Genomic DNA, 19,124 nt, shown 5'->3' with positions numbered 1-19,124 from the left:
GTTTCCAGACCACCAAGTCCAGAGTTCAGATATGCCGATCTTTTTTTGTGGACAGTTAACACAAGGTCCAGAAGTTTCACACCTGTGCTGAATTAGCATTTCAACAACTGTTCCCTCCCCAAATAAACATATTCATAATCTAGATGGCATACTGCACCAAATCTCTTAGACCGTGTTCTTTTAATAATCACTAGAGCATCTTATTGAATGTAATTTATACCTCAATGAAATTGATTTTAAGCTTTCTTTAAAAATCATTTTCAGACACATATGAAATTGCTTTGAGTATCTGTTGTTTACAACCGGCCCTACTTGCAATGTGGGTGGGGAATATTATTCTTTCTGACATTAATCATAGATAAAAACCTATATTAGTTTGGAGTGATTCATTACAGTATTCCTCAAAATATTTCTGGACTCATTAAAACTGTTAGATGTTTACTTTCTTGTCTTTGTATTTTAATGAAGCCCTATTTTGTAACATTATTATAATGTCATCACATATGATCAGTCTTATGTTATATCTCATAAGAGATAGAAAGTGATATGGCTTTTATTGGAATGGCTGGCGTGCTCCTCTGTAGTCTTGACCAAAACCATACTGTACCAAGGTGGAACATTATTCTCTACTTTTCAGGTTTCCACTCAGGTACAGGAATTTTCACCGTTCCCCAGGAGAGACAAATGTGGGAAACACACTTGTAGCTTCTCCGTCACCTACCCTATACATCCCCTCACTCCTCTCAGCAAAGGACAGATTTCTCTGGTGAAAGGGGAGAAAAACCTTGGCCTGCTGGCCTCAGACCCAAGGGAGGTGCTTACTCAGATCTGCTGCTTGCATCATGGAAAACTCCTTGGACAGCCTCCCTCCCCTACTCCCCAGAAGGAGCCCTGTGTGGTCCAGCATGGCTGGACTGGGAAGAAAGTGTGGCATCAAGGAAGAAATGTGGATACAATTTTCCAACAGCTGGCAATGAATTGCCATTTGTCTTCTGGATTGAAGGTCTCCAGTAGATTAGCAGGGGAAGAGGGTAGTTATACAGTGAGCCCCTCCCTCCAATCCCAACACGCTAGGATCTGCGAGGACTTTAGAGGATCCCTATATCCAGGCGTGGGAGGTAGGGGCTGTCTTCTACTGAAGCTTTGCTGTTTCAACTCTGTATTCCCATCACACTCTCCCATTTCCACTAAGAATAGATGTAGTGGGTAAGCAGTTGGGCTTGAGGGTAGGCTGTCTAGATTTGAATTCTTACTGGGCAGGTTTCAGTTTCCCCATTTGTAAAATGGGGATTGTAAAAGTACCTATTGTGTATGACTATTGTGAGAATTATTGTTGTGTGATAATACCTTTGAAGTGCGTAGCACATGGCCAACGTAATAGGTGATCTATTAGTATTGCTATCATTACTCTATGAGTACATAATATCTTTAAAAGTGCACAAACATAGTTATTAAAACTATGGACTCTTCCAGCATCCAGAAGATTCTAGAATGTTTTAAAGAGGAGGAGCTATCCAAGATATTTTAGTGATGGTGGTTATGAGGGGTAAAACCAAAGGAAGGACTGGAGGTTTGGGCACAGTGTGGAGAAATTGAGAGAAACATCTTTGTGTGTGCCTGTGGCTTGAGCATGATGGGAACATGTGTAAGATGGTGTTAGTGGATACATGCTGTTTGGCATGGACCATCAAAAAAAAAAATTAAAATTCCATTTTGCTAGAATATGCGCAACGATTGTTTATATCATTAAATATGTCACATGATCTTTGCTGTAAATATTATCCTGTTGTAGCAGCCATTACCACAGTTGATCAACTGTGGGTCCTGTGGCTTAGCATGATCAGCCGGTCATCTAAACAAATTTTATTAAACACTTATTGTAGGAGATACTATTAATGTTCCACCAAGATGCTCTTGGATACCTTTCATGTGCTGTCTCTAAGCCCCCCTCCCCTGGCTTCAGCTGCCTTTGCTTCCACCAGCCAGCACCTGTACCTCTTCAGAGGACTGCCCTCGGGCTACTGGAACTGCTTTACCTTCTGGTGCAGAGAGCTAGAAGTACCTAGTCCACCTTTGCCTCTGGGTGGGCCTTAGTCAACAAGGGAAGGTGGGAGAATGAAAACTCAGCACCTTTGCCTTGAGTGGCATAACTTCTGTTCCCAAGTTATCAGGAATGATAACTGAGGATAAGGTTGACACTCAGCCCATGGGACTCTGCATACAATTGCAGTCTTGCTTCAGTCATCCCCCTCCCTTGCCTGCTTCCTCTACACCTCCCCCAGTTCGCCCTTAATAAATGATTCACACCTGATTCCTTATCACAGGGCCCGCTTCTGGGAAATTCTAATTAAATACACTTAATATATGTCAAATTCTGTCCTGGACACAGTGTAAACACCAACCCTAATCCCCACTTTGTAGGACTGAAGTAAGGATCGAATAAAAGAATGTATATAAAGATGTTAGCACAATGCCTGGCTTAGAGTAAGCACTAAATCAAACCATTTTTTATTAAGATGGTGTCTGGCACATTTTATGTGGTATAACTCAGTAACTTACCCCAAAACAGAGGTATATTGTTTGCCAGCATTGATGATGCAATGTTGCTGGTCCTGGGCCTCCTCGTAGATCACACTGGTGGCTGGTCACATCTTGCAAACTGCTGCTTTAATGTAGGCATGACCTTCCGATTCAGATACCAATTTGCCATTTTCCTGGTAATCTCTGGAATGAGCCAAGCTTTTTGGATTTTTTTTTTTTTTTTTTTTTTTTTTTTTGCATTTACCAGAGAAAGGATTAGACATAGAGTCTAACTCTGCCCCCTGGACAATACACCTATTAGTTAAGCACCTTGAACATTTTCCAAGATTGCTTAGTAAGCTGGTGCAAACGTGTCTTCTTGTTTAATATTTTACCTGAGGATCATCACAGATTCACATAGAATTACCAGAAATAATGCAGACAGATCCCCTATATACTTCACCCAGTTTTCTCTAATGGCAACATCTACAGATATCTGATTTTAGAAAGAATTTTTGAATGACTATTCATACCTGCCCTTATTTATGCAACAGCACACAAAAAAACTCTCCTTTGCTTTAGTGAGACTACAAACTACAAGACCTAGTCTCTTCTGTCAAGGATCTAAAAATCAATTGGTACCTCGATTTTTGGCATGAGGCACCCTGAGTCAAAAAAAGACCTGGTATATACATATTCCTTGTTTTGCCCCAGAATTAAAACTAAACTTTTACAGGAAGCATTTTTTAAAATCAAAAATTTTAACTGTAAAAGTCTTATATATTTTTTTCATTGCTCATGGCATTAGATTACTTAGTGAGTTAGAATTATCCACTTTTCTGTCATAATAATGACATTCAAGACATCATGCCTGTATTCCGTCCAGAGGTGACTCTCCCACAAAGACCTTTTTGGGACTGAAAGCTCCTTAAACCATGTGGTGAGGATATTTAGGCAGAAAAGCCAAAGACCCTCCATCTCTTTACTGTTTATTATAAACAGCTGTTGCAGCAGCTCTCCACCGCCAGCAGGCGCTGCCAGCCCTGGGTGGCGCGCGTCACGGAGGCTGGGGCTCTGCTCTCACACTCGGCCCGTCTATGGATTTCACTCCGCGGTGTTTCCGGTGCTGCCATGGACAGATGCCGCTGGTGTGCAGTGTCTGACGTGATCACCAGCTTATGCAGTTGGCTTTATTTATTGTGTGAAATGTTTTAATTTTGCTTTGAATTTTTAAAGTGGGGAACATCTCTCCACCTCCAACATTGTTTGTCATCACTCTCCCTGCTCCTCTTCTCATGTTTTCCTGCCTCCTTCTGGAGTTTCTGAGCACTCCATTCTCAGCCTCTTCTCTTACTGTCTTTCCATCTTTTCTTATTCTCTTCACAGAGACTCCCATCTCTCCCTTTCCCTCCCTCTCAGCTCTCCAAAAAGAAAGGAAAGGAACAAACAGACATTATTAAGACATTTGGCAAAAAGCCTTGTAATCATGTTTATTTTAATTTCATTTTGTCATCTTCTGAGCCACAGGCCTGTGTAGAGTCATTCTTCTGTTTTGCCTGCAGGGCGTTTGTAGGTATTCACTGGTAGTGATGCACAGTCCATTTATAAACAAACATCTTTTTGTCATTTTTGCTTGCAGTTTAAATGTATTTTCGTAAGAGTTACTTACCGAGTATTTTACACTGAGTACAAAAGAAAAAGTAGAAATGACGATTATATAAATCACTATTTGGAATGCTGCCACAGTGTAGGGCTTGGAGATTCATGACGAGGGAGAGTGACTTTTCCACCTTTATATTATCCATGTACAAGGCTGAGCCTAACGCTGGCTCACTTGAGCCACTGGAAGAGACAGCCTAGTGGACAAGTGACAGATCAGTTACCATGAGGTCAGCCTGAATGGAATGAGCCAAGACCTAGGAGGCCGTCAGTGAGAACAAAAACCAAATGTTGGGTCAGGGAGTCTGGTGACTCTGGTATCCAAGACAGCAGTTAACTGGATGGCAGCAGGACAAGGTGGGAGGGAGTGTGGATGGGGAGTTCGGATTGAAGATGGTAGACACAAAGCCCGGAGTATTTATAAGGTGGGGTCGTAAAGGGAAAATACATGTGGCTTACTTGTCCCTCCTTGCTGGCTTGTGGATGGTTTCTGAAAGGGCAGACTCCTCCCCCCCACCCCCAACTAAACAAGCCAAATGTTCTAATTCAATGATTATCAAAGACATCTATGAAATCATCTGATGAATTCTGCCAATTTCCTACAGATACAACTACTATGCTAGTGGGAAATATTCATTGTCAGTTCTGGGTGGCATGTGAGTCTCTATTATCATTTATAGGAAGGAATACAGTGAAAGTAGAGGAGAAATGCATTTTACAAATATACATGTATGATTTGATAGTGCTGACTATAGAGCTACTTGCCCGCTTTTTTGTTTTTTCGATGTGGAGAAATAAGGTCAGACAGGATCCTTCTCATATTCTGATTTTGCCTTTGTAGTGTATATATGTCTGTGAGCAAAATTATTTTTCTCAAACAGGTTATACCTTTGTGGAACTTGCAAATGTGTTGGATATACTTTTAAAGGGGGCAGATGGTCTGTTTTATTCTCATGGGAATACCTGTACATTCTATGCTAAGTTACCTAGTGGCCAGAGTTTCTTAAAAACAAACCAGTAATAATAACAGTAAAAACTCTTGCTACTTCAAGTGCTGTTCATGCTTTAGCAGAGAACCAGCATCCGGTGTGCATGTGTACAGTGAGATAAAAGGAAGGAAAGCTAAATCTGTGCCTTAGTCTGGGTGGGGGCGGGGGGGGGGGGGCAATGTGAAAAGACACCAAGAAATAGATGGTGAAAAAGACATCGAAAAGAGTAATAAATATCTCCTTTGGTTTTTCTTGTTTTGCAGTTCCACTTGGAACCCAAAGTAGATGATGCTGTCAGAACTGAACTGCTGACTAGAATCCGTGAAAAAATTCCATCTTCTCATTGGCCATCAGTTGAGATAAGATGGAAGACTCTTACAAGGATAGGACTTCACTGGTGAAGGGTGCCAAGGACATTGCCAAAGAGGTGAAGAAACAAACAGTAAAGAAGGTGAATCAAGCAGTGGACCGGGCCCAGGATGAATATACCCAGAGGTCATATAGTCGGTTCCAAGATGAAGAAGAGGATGATGACTATTACCCACCCGGAGAAACCTACGATGGGGAGGCCAATGATGATGAAGGCTCTAGTGAAGCTACTGAGGGTCATGATGAAGATGATGAAATCTATGAAGGAGAGTATCAGGGCATCCCCACTATGAACCAAGGAAAAGACAGCATTGTGTCAGTGGGGCAACCCAAGGGCGATGAGTACAAGGACCGACAGGAGCTAGAGTCAGAGAGGAAAGCTGACGAGGAAGAACTAGCCCAGCAGTATGAGCTCATAATCCAAGAGTGTGGTCATGGCCGTTTTCAGTGGGCCCTTTTCTTTGTCCTGGGCATGGCCCTCATGGCAGATGGTGTGGAAGTGTTCGTTGTTGGCTTCGTGTTGCCCAGTGCTGAGACAGACTTATGCATACCCAATTCAGGATCTGGATGGCTAGGTGAGTACGTTATGTCAGAGAGAGAAATTCTGAAACTGGTTTATTTGTTGAGCAAAGTTGACAAATAGAATAAATACTTTTCATCCAGAGCACTGTATTTTTTCCAACACTTAATTGTGAAAAAAAAAAATTAAACATACATAGAAATAAAAAGAATTGGACAGTAATATGCCTCCCATCTATCTCTACTACTGGGATTCTAGAGTTAACATTTACTTTATTTTCTTTATCATCTATCCATCTGTCTATCTATCCATCCATCCATCCATCCATCCACCCACCTACCTACCTTCAATATTCAAAGTCACAGCCTTTGATAGAAAGGAATTTCAATCCAACTTATCCAACTTATGTTTTTATGCCTTTCAAAATAAGAGTAATATATTTTAACTTTATATTATTATGTTATATTGGTTTATCCTTAATTAATTACCAAAGATATGCCCTTGGAAGTTAAGCTGTTTTATGAAACTTATTTGACATTTTTATAAATACAGGTTAATTTTATGAAATTCTGACAAATGTGATTTCAAATTCTAAATTTCAAATTTTATGTATAATACTATGCCTTAAATACTTTTGGGATCGTGCTAATTTTTGTTTTTTCTATAATCTATGTATATGTTTGCTTGTTTATTTTCTTTAATTAGCCTAATTCATAGATTATATCTACATGACTTTTTTGATCTTTTTCAAAGTTCATACTTTTGTGCCTAAACTGGAAAAACTTCACTTCCTCATATTATTTACAATTCTATTTCAAATCACATTAATAGTTAAATTATGTGTGTTAAAAACAATATGACCTCTCTATAAAATTTCTAGATAACAGATTTGAATTTTGTTTTAAAGTTGCCATGCACTCAAGGTTCATATAGTTACAAAGCTGTAGTTAATACTCTCACTTATTTCCCTCGTGCAGTAAATATGAGAAGGCAGAGAACCAGGCACACAGTGGAATATCCCCCAACAACTTAAGAGTCTGTTTCAAACGCTTGGTGCATTGTCATGAGGACTTTTAAACTCCTTTTGTTAAGCATACCTCAGAGAACATATTCATATGCATATTAAATCTTTATATGTTTCAGAATCTGTGAAAGAGAGTAAGAATACTTGTTATCTCTATTTCCAAGGGACTTTTAAAAATTAAACCTTGAAAAACAAAAATATACAACTCTTTGGTGGAAACCTAGTCACTTTATTAAGTAATGTTATAATTATGGATGCTTAGAAATTTTTTGTGTGAAAAACAATTAAATATTATTTCCTAACCTGCTCTGTGATGACATCAGAGTGATAGTCATGAATGAGAAAAGGATTTACATCTTATTCTTTTAACACTTGTTTCTTTCATATGAGCCACTCCTAGCATTTTTTTCTTTGATTACTTAACTGAAAAAGATGAATCTATGAAAGCAGGCTGTGAGGAAGGGAGCATATTTTGCATGGTTTTTGCTGGTAGACTCATTTGTATGTTCAACTATCGAAATGCAGAACATGGTTCAGAGGACAGTTCTTGGTCATCTGTCCCATTGATCATTTCAGCATATCTGTTTCATATCTAGCACTGTACCTTTTTTCCTTTGGAGAGCAAGTATATCCACTGTAAACCTTGGCACCAAAATATTTATCAAAATTTTGCTAAAGGAATTTATCAGCAGAATGTTTTAAGAAGATAGATCCTTAGAAATATATCCACACAAATATTTAACAATTGTAGGCTTAAATTTAGAACACACATCTTTTCATGTTACAATCTTAGCTTTCAGATTAGAACTATTTATGAAAAACTTAAGCTGAGCTTGTCCTTGTGCCCTTATCTTCTCGATGCTGGGTGGAAGCATAGAATCATGTGTGATTCTCTTATCTGTCTATCCTATAAACCTATCAACCCTGATGAGGTTTCACACCCCCAGGTGGCATTCAGAAATGTAGATAATGCTGTGGAACAATTAGAGTACAGATATTTTCATTTCTCTATAAATGTTGCCTGATTTAGTGAATTAAAAATGTGTCCTAGGAGTGTACAGTTTTACTCAATGTTGTGAGTCCACAACAAAAGCATCTTAATGGTTTCATAACTGTGCCTTCCAGAATTGCATTTCAATTATTTTCCCATTGTAATTTCACTTATAATTGCATACTACCCAAGTCCTTTTTTAGACAAGCATTTAAATTGTTTTGCCATTTTCGTTTCATTGAATAATAGCTTTGTAATATAATTACCACACTAAGTCATAGCAATGGGATCAAAAATGCAGAAAGGAAAGATGCATGACCCATGTTTGGTGGCATTTTGAGGATATAGATTTGCGAAATAATTTCTCGTTTGCTACTAAGCATTGTGCCATTTTCCTCAAGGCAGGCCAAGAATGGAAAATATGAACCAATTTATGTTTTCATTATTTGAGAGCTAGGTCTTCTCTTTGTGTTTGCTAGAAGATTGACTTAAAAGAAGCTAAGGGCATATTGTGCGCGCACATGTCTATGTGTATGTCCTGTCTGCTACTATAACACTGTTAATCAGGCTGGCAAAAGGAGTAAATATTTGAATGTCTGATTAGCTGCTCTTTGGGGGAAGAAGTGCAGTCACTTTAGGATAATTCATTCTCTATTTCCAAAGTCTATTTATTGAGCACTTATTACACACAAAGCACAGTGTTATCTCAGAGAATATTAAGACAGAACAAACCAAGGTTTCTGTATCTAAGGCAGTTATAGTCTGGTATGAACAAATCACAAATTTTTTCAGATTACCAGTAAAAGGAAGCAAGTATTAATAGCCATTAAAAAAAAATGTAAATAAAGAAACTTTAGGCCGGGAGACCATGTAAAGGGTAAGGGCCTGACTGAGGCAGTGGAGAGAAGGCACTGATTGGAGAGCTGTTCTGGGGGTACAGTCAGTAGGGATTTGGTCATGGATTGGTTTAGAAGGGGGTGGTTAATGAACAGAAGGACATTCATTAATTAGGTAGTGCAGAGTACAGATATTAGTATGATGGAGAAAGATGGAAGGTTTAGTTTTAGACTTCATACTCTAAGATCCTTGAGGGCATCCGAAGAGGAATGCCCAGTGAGTGCCTTCCCATTTGGGCTGAAGTACCTAATGGCTGCGAGGCATCTCATTTATGATGAACCTGTCAATGACCTTAATCAGGGAAAGGGTGGTTTCCTACTGAACATCATTTATGGGGCTGGTGGTAAGGGACATCTCATTAAGAAGACTGAGAAGGAGAAGCCAGGGAAGGAGGAGCATCCAGGACAGAGGGGAGGTCTGGAAGTTGCTGGAAGAAGGAAGGGATACATAACTCTTAGGTGCTTCAGAGTCTTGTAGTAAAGGCTGAAAGGGGTCTCTCAGGTCTAGCATTTAAGAAGAGGGTTAAATCTATGGTGATGGAAGAGATTTGACTTTGAATGATGAATACACAGTGCAATGTTCAGATGATGTATTATAGAATTATACACTTGAAATCTATATAATTTTATTAACCAATGTCACCCCAATAAATTTAATTAAAAAGTTACTGTCTCCTGCAAATGGCTCTTAGGACAAACACAATGATCAAGGCTAGGAAGTTTTTAAAGGGAGAAGTCTGTATATTGAGTAAAATGACAGTGTACCCTCCAATTGCCAGGCCCCATCACAGGGCGGGGGTTTCTCAGACATCAGGCATTATCCCTCAAACTGCTGTACCTTACAATGGGTGCTGTGTGAGCTCTCTCGGACCACATTGTAGCTCCTGTCCAAGAGTTGTTGTTGTGGGGGGAGTGGGACAGAGGGGAGGCGGGCCGGCTTCTAAGAACCTTCGGGCACGAAGTATATGTGATCATTTCAGTCTCAAACAGTAACCAGGCTCAGCCTCACCCCAATTCCCAACCATCAGAGGAGGGTAAATGCCTCACTGGCTACTCTTCCCCTGTGTTCTAGCTCAATGCCTGTTTTCTACTAAGACCTGCCTAGTGAGGCAGGAAACCTAAGCATTGCTGGTTTAACTGCTTACTTGCTGCGGGTTATAAAGCTTAGTAATATTTAGAACCTAAAACATTATGGCTAAGTATTGACTTGTACAAAAGGATTTAAAAATAATATATTCGAAACCAAAATATACTTTGACAATAAACCCAAACTAAATAATAACTAAACATCCTCTATGTTATTCTTTGCAAAGCAAATATCAATTGTAACACTGATTCTCACATGCCTTGGTGATTTCCAGGATAGACGTTTTGGTAGCATAGTAGGGACAAAGCAAGGTTACTTTAAAATGAAAAGCGAACGGTGTTAACAAAAATGGAGATGGCAAGGGCATTTTATTTTGTAAGCATTAATTGAGCACCAACTGTGAGCCAGATACCTGGCAAGGTGCATTAGGAGATATTCTGATGAGTATGACATGATCTTTGGTATCCAGGAACTTTTTTTCCAGTGGGACAAATACCTTGTAAAGAGATTAAGTACATTATGATTTTTGATATGAAATATCAAAATGCTACAGAACCACAGAAAAAAGGAACCACCTGATTTGCCTTTGAGAATTGGTAAAAACTTATCTGGAAGTGACATTTATCAGGGTTTTGAAGGATGAATAAGAGTTTACCAGGCAGACAAGAGGAAGAATGGCATTCCAGGAAGATGTTAAAGTTGTCGAATAGCCTGAATTTTGTCGGAAATAATGGGAAGTTCACCAGAGCTAGGCAGAGTGTTGGGGCAGGCAGGTCAAGTTGTAGACAGACTGTGAAAGACCTTAATGCTAAAATAGGGGCTTTGGGATTTATCCTGGAGTGTGCAAGAATGGTGTCACCAGATTTATATTTTAGAAAGCCACCACCTCAGGGAGCAGTGTGGGAAGTTAATTAGATGGGAAAGCCATAAAAAGTCAAATAGACATGGAATCTAAGTCTCTGCCACTTACTTGATATAAGAGGATTTGTAAGTAATTGAAATTTATCTCTGCCTGTTTTCACATCTGCGCATTAGGAATAAGAATACTCAAATAGATTGGGAGGATTAAATGAGGAGAGGTATGGTAGCTTTTTAGCAAATTATCTACTATGTAGATAACCCTAATAAGTGATAGCTGCTATGATATTTAGAGGTGTGATGATCAATTAGAAGGTTAATGCAAAAGCCCAACCAAAAAAAAAAAAAGTATGAAATCCTAAAGAAAATCAGTTAACAGGCTGAGAACTGAGAAACATTTCTGAAAGAGAAATAGCAAAATTTGGTGAATGAGAAAGATGACAGAGAGTTGAGGATGACATCCAGAGGTCGAGCCTGAGAGGCTGTGTGGGTGTTGGTACGGGAACTAAGACTGAAAACAGAGGAAGCAGAGCAGGCAGAGAGACCAGCGAAGTCCATTTGGAGTGTATTGGTCTGATAGGTAGGAGAGTGGTCAGGACCAGAGGACAGATGTGGAATCTGGAAAAGGAGATTGAACCTGACAGAGAACACAGCTAAACAGAAGGTAGAAAATGACCAAATGAAGGTATCTGTCAGCTTAGCAAGATGTTGAAGAACATTTTGGTCCCAAAATAGCCAATAGCCAGAATTAAATTCACCTGTATGAGAACACTTTCAGAATTTGATGTATAAGTTTGTCTAGAAACATTGTTTCCATGGAGTCCTCTTTGTGGATCGGTGGGAGTGGGGATGAGTGGGGATGGAACCTCCTCTGACATCCTTTCATCCTCCCTCACCAAAGCAAATGCATATATTCATCTCCTACATAATTCAATTTATACAGATAACGGATTCTATAAGCTAACCAACAAAAACAATTCATCTGGAATATCAGCAACTTCAGCTGCCATGCTCGTGTAATAATAGGTTCAGTGTTTGATGAAGCAGTATTTGTGGAGTGGCCAGTATATGTGTGGCACATGGTCCAAGGCCTTGTAAGAGAGATTGAGATGCATAAGACTTGGTTCCTATTACTAGAGGAAATCATGCCACTTTCCAGGTGTTGGTGCCTAAGTGAATGAGGCAAACTCTATCATCTTAAAGATGAGGGTTGGAGACCTGGAGAGTTTGGGTGACTTGCCCAGTTCATGGCTGGGTATTGACTGAGACAGACTATAGAACACATATCGCAGCTCCCCCAACTCAATCCCATTTTCTTTCCAATTCTCTAACATTTTCATTTAAAATCCTCTTGATTTGGTTTATTCCTGAAAGAGTATAAGGCTCTCATTTATTGGTGGAAATATACCACTTTGGTATCTCGAGCAATTCACTTTTTATTTATGGACTCCAATGCTACCATCACATGTTAAATTTATGCATCTTTGTTCCTCCTCCAAAACCTTGATTGAAGATATTGCCGGATTTTTGTATTTATAGGCAGTACATAATGGAAATAGTAACAAATGAGAAATTTGATTGCCTCGGAGAATTAACCTATAAAATCAGCCCATTGTGCAAAGTCATCTTAAAGAGACAGAGTAGCAGAGTTAAAATAAAAGAGGGGTTTTGGGGGGGTACCGGGGTTTGTTTGTTTTTTTATCTGTGTTGTTCACTACTGCATCCCCCTTGCCCAAAGCTGTGCCTGGTACATAATAGGATTTCAACAAATATTTGTTGAATGAATGAATGAATGAGAGATCTCTCATTCTAACACTAAGCTCCAAAGCAACATGAAGATTTCAAACTCGGCTCTCTAGAATGTGCTTCCCAAAGGACATCAGTATTCTTAGCAATTCTGTTTTTCATTTAATTAATCTATTGGCATTCTGGCTTCTTACATCAGTCTTGGTGAGGTTGACTATTGGGAGTCTGTTTCTGAGAGATGGATCTGTCCTTGGTATGCTGACATGTCTGGTTTCTGAACATGTAGGATAAAGGTCCAGACTAGGACTATGAAGAAGTAGCTAGAACCCTGGGAGGCTTACTTGGGTCATTATCTAGGTTTCCAAGGGAAATATCCCATCCACTGTACCTACTAGTATATCTAACATATTGACTAGAGTTGATTGGCTTTTTAGGCAAAAACAGACCAAGAATAGTAAACTATTAAGAATATATCTGTACATAGGAATGAAATTTTACTTGACTTTCTTTTTTATTTTTAGAAGCTCTTGAAAGTTCTTAAATATATTTTTAAATAACAAAAATAAATGTAGATTTTTGTGAATTTAAAATATATTTTTAGCTAGAAATGAAACAGAGGTTTTCATTTTACTCAGTACTTTACAATCAACTATATCAAGTCAGACTACTTGGCATTCCTATATCTTTCATTGACAATTACAGTGTTCAAGTAACAAACATTGAACAGCTATTATGTGACAAACACTGTTTTAGACTTTAGAGATACAATAGTAAATAAAATAGAAAAAAATCATTGGGGCTTAAGCATGACTTTTAACCTCTGTAGTTTTTACCTGGATGGTGGAATTTTGGGGAACATATGGCATTCACTGATTCTCATCCCCCCCCCCCACATCCTCACCACCTCCTCCCACTGCCCCTCCCTCCTGAGTTCCTTTGAAGGCTAAGCTGGATAAATATGACTTGAACCATCATACCTAATTTATCTTTCTCCATCCTTTTATACCTTCCCCATATTTCTTTAGGTATTAAAAGAAGGAATACTCGGCTGGAATTTCTAGCTGCTTTATCTCTGTATTTTTTTTTTTTTAATTCAGCTTCAAGTTTTCACAATCCCCCTTTCTTTTGTCCGATTGACCATTGTTTGCCACTAGTCTGCAAGCAGAGATCAGTGACTGGCTCACTGTGCACTGAGCCAATCTTTTCAGGGTGTGTATCACATCTGCCCAGTGCTGCCCTGGTAGACCAGCATGTCCAAGCTGATAACAAAGAATATTACAGAGTTTTTCCTTTTTTAGTTTTATTTTGAGATTTCGATCATCTGACATCTAGGCATACTCTAAAATTTAGACCTAAAATTGTACGCTACAGGCTTCAGGGTCAGCAGCTCTGTATCCTGCCCAATCCCTTTGTTCTTGACCTTTTGCCTCTGTATCTCAAAGAAAGGTTTGATCTCTGCTGTGGGTGTGCCCTCTGGCTCTGTTTAGCCTCTGTTTAGCTGTCACAGTGATCCTAATTGGAATTAGAAAGTTATCAGCTCCTAGAGAACATCCTGTCCACCAAAGCTAGCAAAATCTTATTTGGATTCATTATTGCCAAATTGGAGAAGAAGACTCAATAATTCATTGCCATTATATTCTTGGGTCTTACTTCCTCCCATCTTTCATAGTCTCCTAAGAGAAGAGAGGTTTTAGACACTCAAATAGAGTTGGGACAAGTAGTCTGAAAAGATGCCTCCATCCAAAGAGTCCATGATCCATTTTCACAGGACAGGAGTGAACAGAACTCTCTGCCGCATTCCTGAAACTTACTGATAAGCAGCGTTCTGGGACTATAAGAGTATGATAGTAAAGGTCCTTCTGTCACCCAGAGGGTCATGGGGATTTCCCACAATATAGCTGAAGACAGAGTCTTGTATTCTGAATCTCTGTGCCCCTATATTCTAGAACACTCCTGAGGATTCCAGTCCACTGGGAGTACTAACCTCTGTGTCCTAATTCAGTCTGGGACTTTCCCTGAAGTCACTGGAGAACTTGGTGATATGTTGTCAGTTGGGAGAATTTGTTAATTGTGGACTTTGGTTTAAATAAGGCAATCTGAATTGTTAATCATCTAATAACCAGATCAAGCCAAATACAAATAATAACAGACTTGTAGGTTTGAATTCTAAACATCAGGATGCAATTGCACCCTTTCGTGGGAAATCTAACCTGTCAATGTTCTCACACAATAAGACTGCTCATAGGACCTAAGCTTCCTGAGGAATTCTTCAGAGAATAGAAACTATTTGATTACATGCATTTTGAGGAACTAGTCTGATAAATTACTGAAATAAGTATTCCCAACCCACATATTTGCAAACTGGCATTCTTACCTTAAAGTTAGAAATTTCTTATTGGCCTTTAAGATTGTGAGAAAAAAACTAAAAGAGGTCCTCAGATATTTTTCTTACCCTCAATTTCAAAATTAAAGTCTAATTAAATACAAAATGTTGTATTTTAGCACAGTAAAAAAAATGCAGTCTTCTGTGCCTATTAGGGACGAGCACATTTTTCCGAATATTTGAACGCCGCTTATTTCTGCCAGTAAATTTAGTTTTTTCACTCTCAAGGACGAGCCTGGAAACAGAGAAGCTGACAGCTGAGAAACTGCTGAAAACCGTAATGGAAGCACTTTTCGTAGCCAACTTCCACAGTACCGTGGTGCCAGGTGTGACCTACAGAAAGGCACCTGACTGGAGGTGCAGTGCCGGAATCCAGCCCTCCTGCTTACCAAGCCATTCACCTTGGGGCTGTTTCCACCTGCCTAAAGGAAGGGACAATTTGCTAATTCTCCTACTCCAAAGACTCCTTTTTACCATTCATCCACCCAGATGAGCCCCTTTTCCCAGTCACACACAGGTGCCTTCTATACCAGGAGGGTCAACATCAGGTAATGGGGAACCTGAGGAGATTCAAAAGGAGGAAGGAATAAGAAACCATGGTCTTAGGCTGGTTTAGGGCAGATTCAGAATATTTAGAAGAGGGGAAAAGATCAAATTTGTGTTTACAAATTAAGTGCAAATGTATTTTGGTAAACATTCACATAAGCAGTTACAGTTGATGAATATTAAGTAAGTCAGATTAGTATGAGGTTTATTTTAGAACCTCATGTGTCTAATTAGCTTAAAATATTTAGTAAAGGTGGAGAAGTAAGGGACAATTGTGCTTGTAAAGCACTGCATTTTAATGATTCGGAATAATAGAATTGGAGAGAGTGGATCTATAAAGGACTCGGGGTTATAAAAAATGCTTCAGTCAGAAGGTTTCGGTCCCATTTCCAACCAGGGAGCATGCATGCAGTTGTGGTCCAATAAGTGCTAAGTTTTGCTTTGGAAGAAAAAAATTATCAGCATGACATTTACAACTTCCATCAATCATAGACTCCATTATCTTAAGGTTTCTATTTCATTAATTTCAAATTCCAACACTAGCAGTTTTCTCTCTAAAGATATGGTGGGAACACCTTAGACTGTAAGGCGGTATGACTGCGTCCTTTCCATCTGAGGCTTGTGTTTGGATCAGCAGGACTGACAGATGCTTGGCTTCCTCAGAGCCACTACCCCACCTTCTATGAGTGAGAGCTCATAAGCCTCCTCTTCTCATTTTTTTGGAGGTGGGCTGGTGCTTCAGAGATTCTGGATGGAGATCTGGGACAATTTGGCAATAATGAATTCAAACAAGATTTTGCTAGCATTGGTGGCCAGGATGCTCTCTAGGAGCTGATAACTTTCTAATTCCAATTAGGATCACTGTGACAGCTAAACAGAGGCCAAACAGAGCCAGAGGGTACATTCACAGCAGAGATCAAACATCCCTCTGAGACAGATACTGAGGCAGATGGTCAAGAACAAAGGGATTGGGTAGGGTACAAAGCTGCTGATCCTGAAACCTGCAGCATATAATTGTAGGGTCTTAAAATTTAGGGCACACCCAGATGCCAAATGGGACATTGCAGGAGGGAATTTCCAGATCTGACCTGATCATTGATCATAGCAGGTTTTTTCTTCCCAGAATAACTAGTGTATCTGGCATCTCCAAGGCAAGTGCAGCCAAATCTAAAATTAGGGGAACGGGCGTATTAAAGAAGTGCCACCTTTGAGCCTCTGAAGGAGCCCAGACCAGGCTGGAGTGCTCTTGGGTGCTAGGGAATCTAGCACGTGAAAGCCTTCAAACTTTGTCCACTTTACTTGACTGTCTCAAGTTGCTAAGTTAAATTCATTTTATGAATCAGGATGGGGTATAAATAAACGGTTTAAGAGTTCAGAATTAATAGAAAATAAATTTAAGGTTTTGCAATTTTACTTTCTTTATTCTTTGTGACGTAGTCACCGGTCATGACTTCGATCCTTTCATCCTCTGGGCTCCCTTCATAAAGGGTCTTTGAGATGGAGACTCCTGTCTCTCTGCAGCCTCCTTACTATTGCTCTTCTGATCATTCCTGGGTGGAAGGGGGTAGAGGGCTCGGGTCACATCACATCCCTACTCAGAGTGTTTGCTAGTGAACATATAGACTGCTTTCACCTCCTTAGAATGGTATTCAAAGCTCTCCACCGTCTGGGTGATATTTATGTTTCCATGTCTGCCACCCAGTCCCCTCTTCCAGATATTCCAAAATCAGGATAATCAAAGTTGCCAGATAAATTCAAGATGCCCAGTTAAACTTGAATTTGAGATAAATAAGGAATGAATAGTATTTTAATATAAGTTTGTCTCATGCAATATTTGGGATATACTTATATTAAAATATTATTCGTTTATCTGAAATTCATGTTTAACTGGGCATCACACATTTTTATTTGCTCAGTCTAGCCACCCCGATGACAGTGGTGATGACAGCAGGGGGACGCAGTGCTTTGCCTTCTGTGTCACTCATCACATCAGTCATATTAAAATATGACTGATATTTCATTATCTCATTTAGTCAAAATCACTTTCTGAATCAATGCTAGGGGACAGCCCTGGGAAACTATATATATTTTATAAGGATCCCAAGTGACTCTTATTCAAAGGGAAGTTTCAGAAACACTATGATTTACACCAGTGCTTTTCAGACATAAATGTGCCAACAAGTCACAGCAGACCTGGAGTGGCCTGAGAGCCTTCATCTAATAAGCTCCCAGGGGAGGCTGACACTCGTGCTTATGAACACACTTTGAGTAGCACTGTCTTAGGCCCCCCAACCAAGAAGCAGCAGCATCCCCAGCAATTACGATAGGGAAGGTTATAAACAATATGATTTTAAACAATGGGAGGGGGTTAATAATGCAAATGCGAGTGTTTTTCTTATTCACCAATATGCAGTAATGTGCGTTACAAGGGAGCTTTATGTGCCATGTTTGAGGAAATGTTTTCTTTCCAAAAGCAGATGTCTTATCCATAGCTGGGGGATGCACATTACATTTAATTTTTTCTCCACTGAAATGGGTATTGACTTCTTTGCGCTGGTCTTTCTCCTGCACAGTACGGGGCAGCACAGTCCCAAACCACATTTAGAGCTACACATCCCAGAATGGACCCCAAATGTGCAGGACACAGTATGACTCTGCCTTGTGGAAATAGTTTCTCAGTTCCAGAGCCATGGCGATAAAATTATAATGTGATGTCTCTGGGATTTTTTTTTTCTTTCTATCTACATGAAATTAAATGGCTTTTCTGAGAGTAGCTTAGTTTTCTCAGCGGAATCTAGTTAAATCAAATATTTAAAATACTACTGTATCAAAAGAACCGATTGAAAACTGAAAGTTAACCAAATTGCTCTCAGGGACCAAAGAAAGTCCTGCTGTGGGAATCGGTTCAGTCTTAAATCTATACACCCAAATGAGGGAGATTATATATGTGAGAGAGAAGTGGTTGGCTTCTCAGTGCCCTCTATTCAAGTATGTATTTATTTTTCTAATTAATAGATGAGAGATGTCTTTGTGGAGTGCTAACTTTCAAATTTAGCAGTTCTCACACAGAAAAGACACCAGCAAGGCTCACTGTCTATGCATTCATCAAATTCTTACCACACCTGTGCAGGATACTGACCTCTGTTTTGTGACCATTACAGAGATCAGCGAGATAAAATCACACCCACAAGACACTTATCATCAAAACGGAATGGGAACTAGAGACTAAAATTAATTATGTTGGAGGGAGGCATGGATTTAAAAAAGGCTTTAGGAAAGACAAATATGATCTCACTTACATATGGAATGTGAAGAATAAACAAACAAGACAGAAACAGACTCATAGATACAGAGAACAAGCTGATAGTTGCCAGATGGGAGGGATTTGGGGAGCTGGTCGAAAAAGGTAAAGGGATTAAGAAGTACAAATTGGTAGTTACAGAATAGTCATGAGGATGTGAAGTACAGCCTAGGAAATGTAGTCAATAATATTGTAATAACTATGTATGGTGCCAAGTGGGTACTAGACTAATCAG

The 19,124-nt window shown here is 39.5% G+C and overlaps 1 protein-coding gene across 1 annotated transcript in view; it reads left to right on the top strand.

Moving 5' to 3' along the window:
- Positions 1 to 19,124, top strand: part of SV2C (synaptic vesicle glycoprotein 2C) — a 163,313-nt gene that overhangs the window by 36,414 nt on the left and 107,775 nt on the right. The window contains exon 2 of the mRNA XM_016137145.2: positions 5,432 to 6,112. Within this exon, the coding sequence (XP_015992631.2) occupies positions 5,533 to 6,112 (580 nt within the window). The 5' untranslated portion in view covers positions 5,432 to 5,532. The remainder of the gene's footprint in view (positions 1 to 5,431; positions 6,113 to 19,124) is intronic.

The sequence above is a fragment of the Rousettus aegyptiacus genome, unplaced genomic scaffold (assembly GCF_014176215.1).
Source record: "Rousettus aegyptiacus isolate mRouAeg1 unplaced genomic scaffold, mRouAeg1.p scaffold_m13_p_8, whole genome shotgun sequence".
In the NCBI taxonomy this organism is placed as follows: domain Eukaryota; kingdom Metazoa; phylum Chordata; class Mammalia; order Chiroptera; family Pteropodidae; genus Rousettus; species Rousettus aegyptiacus.
Note: the sequence above shows the minus strand (reverse complement) of the source record. Positions and strands in the feature narration are given on the sequence as shown.